The sequence below is a fragment of the Grampus griseus genome (genome assembly GCF_964374135.1).
Source record: "Grampus griseus genome assembly, chromosome: 1".
Taxonomy (NCBI): domain Eukaryota; kingdom Metazoa; phylum Chordata; class Mammalia; order Artiodactyla; family Delphinidae; genus Grampus; species Grampus griseus.
Window position 1 is genome coordinate 176,279,918 of NC_139017.1, and position 13,677 is coordinate 176,293,594.

Sequence of the window (13,677 nt, forward strand, 5' to 3'; positions counted from 1 at the left end):
CCTTTTCCCTTCCCCCAAAGCACAAAGAGGGATTCCGAAGTGTTTGTGTATTTTAATAAACTTTCCTTTATTAGGTGACTATTATCAACCATCATAAAATAGAACGGGAGTTTCAAAACTGTACAGGCCACAAGGCTCCGGGCTGAGAGGAAAGAAAGGTGGGGTCGAGGTTCAGGGAGCTGTGGGGGCGGGAGGTGCAGGGAGATGGCAAGGACCCCCGTGATTTGCCCAGCGTCCGTGGGAGACGGCTGGGTCAAGGCGATAAGGCTGGGATCTGTATAAGTGAGACCCTCTCGTGTGTAACATTCATCAGAACATGACCCACCCCGAAACAGGAGTGAGGAAAATCTTTAAAAGTCTAACAGGTTAGGTTCCCCCCACCCGCTGGGGGACATAAAACCTCCAAATAATAAGGGGGTAATTTACATTCCTCACCCAGTCTTGGCGCCAATTTTGTGCTTTAAAAAATATACTCCACTGGAAGACGTTTTTTTCTTTTTTTTTAAAAGGTACCCTACAGCAGCTGTTTAAAACACAATTCTTACAGACAAATATATATGCATATATATTAAACATTTTAAACAAATAAAGTCATCTACTGTACCTGTACAGAAATGAGAAGGCAGATTCTAAGAGAGTCGACTTCAAGACATAAGAAACGGTGACTGTGCCGGCAGGTGCTGGGGTCTGCTACATGGGGGAGTTGTGCATGGGAGGGTGCGTCCCTCTCCTGCTGGCTGTCCGCCCCGACCCCCTGCCCCACCTCACGGCTCTGGGGCACCATGATGAACCCGGACAGGGGCACCAAGCGGAGACCTGCACTGGCTTCTAGGACACGTGACTCCGCTCTGGTCTCCCCCACCCCGCCCTGCCCCCGGCCTCTCAGGGGATGGAGAGTCACTCATCCTCCCGTCTCGGTTCGGGTGGTCCTCAGGGAAGCTAGAGCTTCCGAGGATGCACGTGGCAAATCTCAGGTAGGAAAGCAAAAACAAAACCCAACCCACACCGAAAAACCCCACAGAAGACTAAAGAAAGAAAACCACGCGCAAAGACGGATGAGCCCCAGCGATGGGTGGCTGCCTGGAGAGATACGGGGAGCTGCCGCTGCCCGTGCGGACGGGTCCCCCAAGGCACTCATATTGCACGTGAGGCTGATGCCCCCTCAGGGGCCCACTCGGGCACTCGGAGCAGAGCCCCCTGGAAACTGTAGGTCAAGGGACCCAGACAAAGACACCCCTGTGCCCACGTGGGGACACACGACAGACACGACCCAGCGAAAAGGCCAGGTGAGGCACACACATCCCAGGGAGGGGCAGGTGGAAGAAAAGCAACAGAACACTCCAGAGAGAGGTGACCCGAACAAGGTGTCCTTTCTAAGTGGAATAAATAAATGGCTTTTGTTATTGTTAAAAGAATAAATACAGGGTACGGGGGCACCGACAGCCAGGACTAATGCTGGGTGCTCACGTGCCTGGGGAAGGTCCCGGGTTGGTTTCTGCCTCGGTGGCCACGGTGAGCTCCTGACGTCCTGAGCTTCGTCCGGCGCGGCTGCCCCGCTGGGCGGGCACCGGCCCTCATCTAAGCACCTCTTAGCACCCCCGGGATCTGCTCTCGGCGCCATGGGACCCGGCAGGTGCGGGGGCACCCAGGCCACCCCGAGAGCAGATCGGAGCTCAGTGTAGTTTATCCTCTGTGTCCTCTTCCCAGGAGGGGCTGTGAGGCGGCATGCAGGGAACTTCTGCCAGTGTCCGGAAGGGGGACAGAGGGGCCCGTGTCCGGAGCAGTCCGTGTCCGGCGGGGCAGCCGGGGAGGCTGCAGAGGAAGGGCAGGACTTCCATGCCGCAGACGCTGGTCCAGGGCGCGGGCACGGCGGTGGCTCAGTGAGTTGGCACCGGGGTGGACGGGGGCAGCCGTGCTGGCGGTCCCGGGTGGGGCATCACTGGTAGTGGAGGTAGGCCTTGAGGGAGGCGGGCAGTGGCAGCGCGTGGATCTCACCCAGGCGCTCCTTCCCCAGGGCCAGGCGCACCGAGCGGCGGCACAGATCCATGAGCGGCAGGGGCTCCGCTGCGGAGACGGAGGAGAGACAGAGGACGCTGGGTTAGCACAGCTCTAGGTGGTTCTAGAACAAACAACACTGACAACAGCAATAGCATCGTTAATACTAGTTTTAACGCCCAGATGAGATGACTCCAGATTAACTCATTTTACACTTTAAGTGAATTATTAGTTGCTAGCACGGAGAACTCACTGGACCAGGCCCCTTTGTAAGCCCTCATCTAATCCTCACAGTGGTTTATTATGAATGATTTGATAATCCCAGGGAGTTATACCATGACCATCATCCCCATTTTGCCAATGAGGAAACTGAGGGACAGAATCCAAATAGCTTGCCCAGGGCCACACCGCTGGTAGGACACGGAGCAAGTATTCCAAGCCAGGCCGTCCCTGCTCTAACCCATCAAACTAGAGGCCCCCTCAGTGCACGTCCATCCGGGACACACAGGATGGACTCTCCCCTGCACGTACCCCCAGCACCAGACCCCACGCGGACCTTTAGGAGGGGAATCATGTGTGTTAACCCAACTGCTCACGGGGACTGTTCTCCAGTCCCTCTTACAGCTGAGGGCGCTCAGGCACAGAGGAGACCGAATTGCCAGGGCTACAGGCTGGGATCCAAATCCCAGCAGTCTGGGCCCAGCGCACGGCAGAGCTGCCTCAGGAATCTGGATTCGAGAAGGCTTCTAGCTGCAGCCTGCAAGGGCACCTCTGGCCTTGTGTCCCGGAGGGCCTGGGGCCTAGCCTCCTGCAAGAGAGGCTCCGTGCAGCCCGCATCTCAGGTAAATTCTCAGCTCCAGAAGGAACCGGAAAGTCATGGCCTCCAAGGCCCTGGAGGCTGCTGGGAGCATGGTGGGCCCTGCTCACCCTGGACCTCTTGGAGCTGACTCCTCCTAGCTCTCGTACAGGTGAGCACACCGAAACAGCCTGGGGTCCCCCCACGGTGTCCTGGACAGGCAAAGAGGTGAAATGAGGGCATATGTGGCCTCATCCACGGTCTCCCCCAACTCCTTTGTGAACAAAATAAAGGTCAGACTGAAAAACTGAGAACCCCCCCACCATTTCCCTTGAGATCCCATTCCACCAATAAAAAGTGGACGCAAGTTCTGTAATATTCACCAGTGTGTCTCAGAATATTAAAAATAACATTTAAAAATTCAGTTATTGGGAATTCCCTGGCGGTCCAGTGGTTAGGACGTGGTGCTTTCACCGCCGAGGGCTTGGGTTCAACCCCTGGTCGGGGAACTAAGATCCCGCAAGCCACATGGCTCAGCCATAAATAAATAAATTAAATTAAATTAAATTAAATAATCAAAATTCGGTGATTGAAGGCCAAATCCTAAGGCTGGGGGCGTTGGGGGAAACGGGGAGCAACTGAGTAGGGGCTCCGTTTGGGGCGATGAACGCATTCTAAGATGGCCTGCAGCAATGGCTGCAGTCGTGAGCATGCAGCAGACCACTGCATCATGCGCCTTAATGGGTGAAACGTATGGCATGTGAATTCTATCGCAATAAAGCTGCCATTAAAAAAAAACAAAAAGTGCTTCCCTGGTAGCACAGTGGTTGAGAGTCCGCCTGCCAATGCAGGGGACGCGGGTTCGTGCCCCGGTCCGGGAGGATCCCACATGCCGCGGAACGGCTGGGCCCGTGAGCCATGGCCGCTGAGCCTGCGCATCCGGAGCCTGTGCTCCGCAACGGGAGAGGCCACAACAGTGAGAGGCCTGCGTACCGCAAAAAAAAAAGAAAAATAAAAAAGAATACATCTTAGGCTTGATAGTGCATTTACTAAATTCCACGCTTTAAAAGAAGACAAACGATGGCTCTTCATCTCCCATGGGCAGTCACAGGAGACGGGATGGAAGTAGTAAATGTTTTTCATGGAAAGCTTTGAAACGGGGCCTTTCCTGGAGGCAGGAGGATGAACTAAATGACCTTCCATCTTTGTGGGTCAAGGATTCCACAGACCTGGTGGGTTGGGCTGGGATCCTTCCACCTGCCAGCCCGCAGAGACTTGGGTCTCCTTCACTGGACCTCGACCTGCCTCGGTGGCCCCAGATCTGGCCCCTCACTTTCACCCTGCACAGCAGCCTGACCTCGAGCAGATGGCTCCCTCCACCCAGGCCTCAGTTTCCCCAGCTGGAGATGAAGGATGTGGACCAAAGCCTCCCCGGAGTCCTACGGGCTGAGCTCCTGAAGGCCACCGACGGCTCACAGCAGCTCTCGGCCGGACCTGCGGCTGAGGAGTGAGTGGTCCTCTGAGCAATCGAGGGGGGAAGTTCAGTTCCTCTCCTCCATCCTCCTCCGGCACCCCCTCCCCCAAGGATGTGGCTTAGCTCCCACTGGGAGGCAGAGGGGCCGGGCTGGGGGAGGGAGGGCCGAGAGGGAGGTCCCGTCACCACCTCTTGGCTAAATGGGTTTCGGGTCAACTTACCAACACCCTCAGGAAGAAACGTTTCTAAACAGCAGGTCATTCCCACCCCACCGCCACTGATCCTGCGGGAGGGCAAAACAGCGATGGCCAGGGTCATGGTCTGATTGCAGAGACCGTGCGTGAGGCTACAGAAACGGACATGGGAACGGTGCCAGGGAAAACGTCTGTCCCACAGATTTTGGTTGGTCGCTCACAGGACCCAGAAGGCCTCCCCGACGACCTCAGTCCTTTCGCCTGGGGGGCTGCAGGTTCTGCATCCGGCTCCATCCGCGTGGTCGGTGCCCACCGCTCTTCCGCGGAGGCGCGAGGGGTCTCTGGCCGCCACGCCCACCTCTGGGAAGCCCAGGTGCCCGCTCCTGTGCATGGTTTATATGAATGAGAAGGCGTGGTGCTCAGGGACCAGGAAGCGAGGCCGGCGCTGTTCCTGGGAGCAGAAGGTTGAGCAACTGCACGAGGCCACGCGCCCACGTCTATATCTCCAGGAGAAGCGGCCACCTGGTGGCCTGTTTGAACACGCACGGCCGGGGCCACCTCTCGGTTCTCCGAGAGACTGCAACCCAGCCGGAGCCCCAGAGCCCGGCGCCGGGTCCAGTTCACAGGCTGTGAATGAACTTCGGGTCTGTGAGGTCAAGGATGAACATCTCAAGTCAGGAAGTGCCCGGTTCAGCAACGTTCCCGCCCGCCGCCTTCACAGCTGCCGGGACTGGCCCTATGCTCCCTCCTGCAAGCAGCTTGCCGTGAAAACGCTCCAGAAATGTGTTCTAGAAAGTCGTGGGTGGAGGATGACCATCCCGGGACCTGTGTGTATTTTCCCTTTACCTCAAGGCATTTTTACAAAAAAGAAGCAAAAGAAAACCCCAACCCCTTGTCTTTGCCAACTGGGGAAGGATGCCTGACACCCGGTCAGGTAACGTGGGCACACTTGGTTCTCTGCCGCCCAGTTCTGAGAACATGCTGTCCTCATGTGACCTCCCCCCCACCCCAGAAGGAAGCCCCTGCAGGGCAGGGTGATCAGTCCCCCCGATGAGGAGCTCGCCCAGAGCCCAGCTGGAATGGGGGAAGGAAGGAGCCAGCGTCAGGTGTGGGCATCCCAGGAGGCTGGGAGGCCACAGGAGGAGGTCACCAAGGCAAAAAGCAGGAACAGAGGTGGGCCTTCCCTGAACCCACAGTCATGACAAACCACACCAGATGTATCTGGGAGCCAAAGAAAGGGAGAATTTGAAAATGCTGAACTGCAGGGCAACGCTTCCTTAGTGGGAGGCACCATTAACAGCAGGAGGGAGGACCCACGGGGCAGGGACTCTCCCTTGTGTGACGGCCAGTCTGTCGCTTGCAATAGGCCTTTTCCCTCTTGCATCTCCAGGGAGCGTGGTGGGCAGACCTAGGGGCCAAGCTGGGCCCTGTCCCCTCGCCTACAATGACCATCACTGCCCCTTCACCCCAGAAAAGAGCAAGGTGACACAGCAGCCCCTCTGGTTGCAGCCTTAGCCCTGGAAGTCTTGAGCCCCTAGAAAGAGTCAGAACCAGTAGCCTGTGATCAGAGGCGGTTGGACAGTGGTGGAGGTCACATAGGGACACGCTGCCTTTGCTCTGGCCTCGGCCAGCTCAGCCCATGGCCCCAGCACTGGGGCAGAGACTCTGCGGGGGAGGGTACACCTGGCGTCCCGGGGAAGGCGGGCTGGGAGGACAACATGCCCAGCGCAGCAGCCGGGGTGGAGGGGAGGGGGCCGGGCACAGGCCTCTGGCGGCTCCGGCTGCCCCGCTCTGCAAACAGCTGCTTCCTGCTGAGGTCAGGACCTGGCGGCCGGGGTGGGGTGGGGCTGGGTGGGGAAGGAGAGAGCAGACTTTCCAGACAACCCAGGGAGCACTAACAGGTCAGAATCACCCCCCAAGACTGTGAGAGCAGAGCCCGGCCCAGGCCTGACACCAAGAAGATGTATCTGGCCAGACCTTCTGTCTGTCACTGCCTGCTCCCCCTGGGTGGACCCTGACATTCCTCCTTCCTCAGCTGCAGTGGAAAGCCAAGCAAACCCTCCTGGGCAGAGGACTTGGGTGTCCCTGACTTCACTCCACAGACACTCCACGATCTGAGCGCTGGGCTCTGTCTGTCACTGTCTCGTCTCCCCTGCAGGTGGTAGCACAGGGAGGGGGACGTGCTGTGGGTGAAGTAGCACTGCCCCTCCCCCCCCCAGTTCAGGACCATCTGGAACCTCAGAATGTGATCTTATTTGAAACAGGGTCCTTGCAGATGTAATTGGTTAAGCAGAGGTCATACTGGAGCAGGACGGGCCCTGTCCTTATGAGAAGAGGACAGATACAGAGGAGGTCACGGGATGACAGAGGCAGAGACTGAGCGATGCGTCCACAAGCTGAGGCGTGCTGGCGTGGGACGGACTCCCCTCCGAGCCCTCAGAAGGAACCGACCCTGCCCACGCCTTGGTTTCGGACACCTGAACCGGCACAGAACACATTTCTGTTGCTTTAAGCTCCCCAGCTGGCGGCCATCTGTTCCTGGGGCCCCAGGAAATGACCACACCACCCTCCTCTCCTGTCTACACCAGCCCCTCCCTCAGGCTTTTGGACCCACCCCATCCTGATGCCCCTCGTCAAGGTCACCAGTGATGACCTCATTGCCAAAGCTGATGGACAAGTCTTGGCCGTGAGTGTACTTGATCTGGCATCACTGTGGCCTTCTTGAAGTATCCTTTCCTCACTGGGTACTCAGGACACTACTCTCCCCTCCAGCCCCACGGCTACTCCACCTCCCCTTCCCCATCGTCCACCCGGTGACGCGCCCCAGGGCTCGGCCACGGCCCTCTCCTCCTTCCTCTCCTTGGTGACCTCATCCAGGGGTTGCAGGTTTCAGCTCCATCCCCACTGACCAATGTCCTGGACCCTGTCTCCAGACCCGCAGAGCCACCAGGATGTGTCACTTCCCCGCATCCACGGCACCACCCTGGCTCTCACCTCCAACGCCTCTCCCCTGGACAACCGTCACGGCTCCTCCCTGACCTCCCGGCGGCCACTCTTACCCCTACTGTCCATTTCTACACAGGAGCCAGAGTGACCCTTCTAGGACATGAGATCTAACATCCTGAGTGGCCCCACCCTCATGGGGTTTCCCATCCGGATCCTCCAAAGTCAGCCAGCAGCGCAGACTGGGGCTCTTTCATGTCTGACCAGGAGCGGGGAGGCGAGAAGCCAAGGGGCCCCAGCACTGCCTGGCATTATGGTGGGGAGAGAGGGGCGTCCTCATCCATAACCAAGACTGTCGAGGGGGCCCAAGCCTCTGGGCACTTCCGGTTCCCCCCTGCCCCCGGGTCCAGCACAGGGGTAGCCTCTCGTAGTGCATGCCCATGCTACTCCTCTCCCCCTCAACCCCCTTTTAAGTTTCCCAAACAAGAAAAATTGCGAAAGCATCTGACTTCCCATCTTATGCAGAGCTGACAGGGCATCTACTGATGACGCCCGTCTGGGCCTCCAGGACTGGGCCTCCAGAGCCTCGCCCTGGCTCCGCAGGGGAGCAGTTCTGCTTGCTCGTGCCCTGACTTGCCACAGGGGGAACAGGCCCCAGCCCCCTCCCAGCCGCTCCGGGCTCTGTGTTCTGCCTTGGAGCTGGGCATGTAAACAGTGAAGCCGTGTGAACCCCCAGCACTGATGGACTTGTTTCCAGAGGGGACAGGGTTGCCCTGTTCTTGTAGAGGCCAACAGTCTCAGAGGCCTGGCAGCAAGGCAGGGGACCCAACAATTCACCCATCTGTCGGCACAGTGGGCATTAAACTCCCTGGGGCCGTGGTCACTCTCTGTTGGGAAAAGGCAGACAGAGCTGCAGGCAGGGTCCTCTGAGACCCTAGGTCCTGGGGCTTCCAATCCCTGCCCATCCCCACACGGGGCAGATGTGGCTGTGGACCTTCTACCCTGTTACCTGGAGAGACAAGACGCACAGCACTCGCCCTGCTGGTTCCCTAGACCAGGTCTGAGGTTCCTTCCTCAGAGAGGTTACCTGCTGGATGCCCACCTAGCCACCCCTGCCAGGAGTGCCAGGACCTAGGGTGCAGGCTGCACAGGTGAGGCGATGCCCCACCTGGCTGTGGGCTCACTGTCACCGCCCAGCCAAAGCCTGAGAGTGGCAGCGAGGGAAAGAGGGACGGCACAGGCCTCCAAAGAGAAACATTTTAAGAGTTCGCTCTGACTGATGGCCCTGGATGTTTTCTGGTATCTTCCAAAGACTAAAGTGGGGAAGAGGAAGAGTGGGGGAACCTGAAGGTTTGGAGGCTGCAAGACCAGAGGAAGCATCTGTGCTCCTGACCCTCGGCCTCCCCCATGGCTCACCTGGCCTGCAGGTGGGGTTAGATCTCAGGTGCCAGGCCATATCCGCCCCTTAAAGAGGTCAGTGCATGGATGGACGAAGCTTTCCAGCCCACCCCCTTTCCAAGGTGAGATCTGCAGACGGTAGAAGGGACTCATGAAGGAGTGAGGGTTGAGCATGGGTATGGACAGTTCTGGAACGCTGGGGCCTCCTGCCACCATGGGCTCCCAGCCACAAAGCCACAGAGCCCTCCGCTTCCCAAACCAGGGCAGTGCTGCCACAGGTAGGCTATTTTCACACGTGGTCTGAGAAAGGCCACTCCCTTTTCCAAAGGGACAGGTGGAAATTGCCGCTGATTCAGCCTGTTTCTAATCCATGTTCTCCTCTCCAAAGGCCTCCTGACATCATAACTGAACAAACCCCCTGCGGGGGACTGTGTCTCAAAGAAGCCCACTCAGAAGGCTCCAGCACCAGGAAAGACCCTAAACCTGTCTAATGAATGAGAGGCCACTGGCTTTCATTTATGTGAGAGGCCCTAGTAGCCCCAAAGCTGCAAAACCCAGCTCAATAATATGCTGGTTACTGTGCTAGAATGTGGTCAGCTGCAGATCAAACCTGGAGGCAGGTCAACCAGAAACAAACCATGTTTATCAAAGACCATCCATCCACCCATCCACCCATCCATCCATCCATCCACCCATCCATCCATTCACTCCTTTAGTCATCCATCCACCCATCCATCCACCCACCCATCCATCCATCCATCCATCCACCCATCCATCCATCCATCCATCCATCCATCCATCCACCCATCCATCCACCCATCCATCCACCCATCCATCCACTCATCCATCCATCTATCCACCCATCCACCCAGCTATCCATCCACCCATCCATCCACCCATTCATCCATCCATCCATCCATCCATCCATCCATCCATCCATCCATCCACCCACCCATCCATTCACTCCTTTAATCACTCATCCACTTATCCATCCACCCACCCATCCATCAATCCATCCATCCATCCATCCATCCATCCACCCACCCACCCACGTATCCACCCATCCATCCACCCATCCACAAGGTGCTGCCATGTAATCTGCAGACTCTGGCTAGAAATCCTCACTTAACCAGAGGTAGGCAAGAGTCGCCTCTGAGGATCTGAATGCTGGATGTCTACTTACAGACATTTAAATTTCAACAACTGTAAACTTCTAGCTGGGCCCAGCGAGGACCAAAGGGGACACAGGGAGTCCAGGGACACTGCCACCTCAGACAGAGCAGAGGACACTTACGGTCAAGTCCATTCAAGTAGCGCATGCGGATCTCACAGTGGCCCCAGACGGCACTCACTACGGGATAAAGTTTTTTGCCCTTGAGTCCCCGAAAAGCTACTCCCATGTACTGTCCATCCACAATGAAGCTCAGGGTCCCGTCGTCCATATCCAGGGCCACCAGGAAGGAGTCAGGGACAATGAAAGTCTCGTCCGGCTCCAGAAAAGCCGGGTACGTTTTGCTCGGCTGGTTTTTGCCGTCATGGTAGAGCCGGTTGCGCCCCAAGTCCCAGCCCCAGGACTCGTGGTTATTCCCCACGAGTGTCGTGTACCCCACGGAGTGCAGGGGGGCGTCTGCCGTCGCCACCCCCACCACGGCGTGGGTGCCGCGCTGCCTCATGGCCCACGTGATCTGCCACACGTGCAGCCCGCGCGTGTACCCGACTTTGCCCCTGATGGCGTCCGTGCTCTGGGCCACCGGATGCCGGTGAAAGATCAGCTTGTCGTCCTCCTTCACAAAGACGTTGAGCGAGCGGTCATTGTTGTTCCAGGAGTGGAGCAGCTGGACGTCGTAGGACACGGGGGGCATGTCCAGCAGCAGGTCCAGGCGGGTGGGCTTGCAGTAGTCCAGACCCTGGAGCTCCTGCTTCAAGGGCCGGTACGTGGGGTCCCTCATGTCCACCGTCTTGATACCTCCAGTGACCTTCTGACCCATGTCGGCCTCCCGTTTCACCTGGTCACCAACGCCCAAGGCAAACTCATCAATCACGGGGCCTCTTCTCCAGTTTCCCAATCAGGCCTGGACGGCACTCCTAAGGGAGTTTGCTAGGCGGCCTCTGCCCGGTGTGGAGCATCTGGTACTGCCTAGTGGATGGAAGGAGAAACAGGAGGCCAAGTGAGCAGGAGATGCGGAGAGAAGGGGAGAAACTAACTCGGTTCGTGTCACGCCGGCACGTCCCAGCAGTCTGCCTTCCGGGCTCCTATCACACCGGATTCCGGGCAGGCCAGAGCCTCGGCACACAGTGAAATTCCCTTCTGTCCCCGCAGCTAGGTTGGCATAAAGGAGGGAGGCCGTCCACCTGACGGTCTACGTGGACAAGCGGACTTCGGGTGGGCACCACTCGTAACTGTGTCGGGTGCCCAGCCCGAGGCTCACCAAATACCTCATCACGGTTTCTCAGGGCAGAAGGCCAAGGTGGCCCGATGCCGAAATCAGCCCAGTGCACTGGGCATCTCTCCTGGTCGAAGCAAGGGGACACCTACTCCCTGCGCCGGCTGTTTGGAAGGAAGGTGAACCCCCGAGTGTCAGCAGAAGCTGTTTGAGATGCCACCTCCCGGTCCCTCTCTCTTCCGGCACAGCCATCTCCGAAGACATACCGCCGGTTCACACCAGGGAAGGGAACCCCAGCGCACATAAAGCTCCTGGTCGGCGGTCCCTGAGGCCGCAGCAACCCCCCAGCGGGCCCCGAGTCGGGTGGGCGCAAAGGCTCTCAGCCCCGGTAGCTCTGGACTAACTCATAGACGGCCACCCCTTCCCGCCCACACTCTTCAACTTCTCCTCGGGTCCCCACAGCCCATCTGGGGAGGAAGTCCGACTCCAAGATGCCTCACTCCCGCCCTGGCTCCACCATCCCTTGGCTCCTTTAAGGGAAATCGGAGCCTTGGGCTGGAGGAGAGATCTCAGTGCATCCGTCCTTCGTCCTCTGTCTCGGCAGCACCAGGGGGAGGGGCTGAAACGTGCGATGGGCAGGACTCCGGCCATCCCTGCCACGCCTGTCCCCGGTGTCTGCCTTGGAGAAGGAACAATCGCGAGCTACCTGGGTTTCCCGAGACTCACTCAAGAGAGAAGGTAGTTCCCGCCATCAGAACCCCACCCCCGCCCCCGGCAGGCAGAAGGGGCTCTTGGCTGCCTGGTTTGGGGGGGATGGGCTCCCAGGACTGACCAGACAAGGGAGCAGGCAGGCTCCTAGCTACATAAACACGACCAAACGAGGATACAGAGGAGCTGGGCGAGAGGCCATCGGCGCCTGCTGGAGAAGCATCCCAGGGCCACTTGTTCCGAGGAGCACGATGGTGCCCGGGTCAAGGAGAACACAAAGGAGCCCAGTGTAGGGGCTGCAGCGGGCGTGTTGCTGTCCCACTGTGGCAGAAGACAGAGCGCCTGCCGGGGGGCGAGGGCAGGGACCGGCTGCGGGAAATCTGGGAACCTGGGACCGCTGGCCTCCCTGTCGGGCGCCCAGGCACCAGCAGGGCCGGGAGGAGGGGCGGGACCTGCGCGGGGCCGGACACCGGTCTGGTCTCTGGCTGCCCTGGAGACGCCTTCCTCTCAGCTGGGAAGAGACCCCGTGAGACGCCGTCCTCAGGGTGGCCAGGGCCCCTGGAGACTGGAGACCGGAGTGGGAGCCCTTGGCCCGGACCTCCTTACCTCCGTGGGCAGGTCCCCCTTCTCGCCCTCCCCTTTGTGGTGTGGAACAAGAGGCTCCCTCATGGGCACTGCTTCAGAGAGGGGCTGGGACCCCTCGTGTCAAATGTTTGCAAAGCTGTACAGAGCTGAGGGGTCCCTCGGTGGCCGGGAGACCACCCTGGTTCTGGAAAGTTCTGTGGATATGGTGACCTCACGATCTAGAACTCCCAGGACAATCCCAGTTTCAAGCTTTCAGTCCCATCAACCCTCAAGAGCCATCGAAACCTCCAGGACTCCCCCCAGGGCCCTGCTGAGCGAGCACCCATGGCTCTGGGGCCTGATTACCAGGATGCGGGGAGCCTGGGTTTTGGTGTGGAAACGCGGTCCTGGTAACTGAAGAGACTGGCTGCTTGGCCTTCCCTGACCCCCCTCTTCCACGCCTCCCCAACAGCATCTTTCTGAGCCGGGGGACAGCTGGTCCAAGGCAGATCTCAAAGTCAGAAGCACCCACACCCATCTCTGTCTGGATACCCGCTCTGGCTGGTGCCCAGCAACCTCTCTGTGCAGGACCCCGTGGGGACACAGCTCAGCTCTCTCGGAGGACAAGGAGGGGATTAATATCTGAAGAGAGTTCATTTCACCGCTTCCTGGAGTGAAGCAGTCTGTCGCCGTCCTGTCGGCTGCCTCTGGCCTCACAGCAGGAAGGACCTCTCTCACAGAATCTCACGGTACTGAAGATCCCACTCTACCCACGACCCATGGGAACAGGTGGGAAGAGTCATGGGGAGGCTGGGGGTCGGGGGAGAGGAGACCCGGGGCAGGTGGGCTGTGTGTGAAGGGAAGGTGGTGGGGAGAAGTCCTGATAACACATTAATTTAAAATACTTGGAGAGAAATGGGTGGGAACAGAGAAGGACCACAACAAGTAGGTTGGGGACAAGTCAGAGGTTGTGGGGGGAGGGTTGAAGGGGTGGGGGGGACGAGAAGGGAAGAGAGCGAGAGAGGGGCTCATGGGCCAGTAAACCTGGGTCTGTGCACACATGTAACTCCTACTTCAGCTGGACCACGACCAGTAAACTCTCTCTGTCAAGGGCTAGCTAGTAATGTTTTAGGCTTTGTGGGCCCAACAGTCTCTGTGCAACTACTCAACTCTGCCTGTAGCACGAGAGCAGCCACAGACAATGCATAAGTAAGTGAGCCT

General features: G+C 58.5%; 1 protein-coding gene across 1 annotated transcript in view; it reads right to left on the reverse strand.

Annotated features, from left to right (window-relative positions):
* Positions 1-70: 70 nt before the first annotated feature.
* Positions 71-13,677, reverse strand: part of SPSB1 (splA/ryanodine receptor domain and SOCS box containing 1) — a 69,529-nt gene continuing 55,922 nt past the window's right edge. The window contains exons 2-3 of the mRNA XM_082668450.1: positions 10,095-10,937; positions 71-2,064 (exon numbers count right to left, since the gene is read on the reverse strand). Coding sequence (XP_082524576.1) covers positions 1,937-2,064; positions 10,095-10,788 — 822 coding nt within the window. The 5' untranslated portion in view covers positions 10,789-10,937 and the 3' untranslated portion in view covers positions 71-1,936. The remainder of the gene's footprint in view (positions 2,065-10,094; positions 10,938-13,677) is intronic.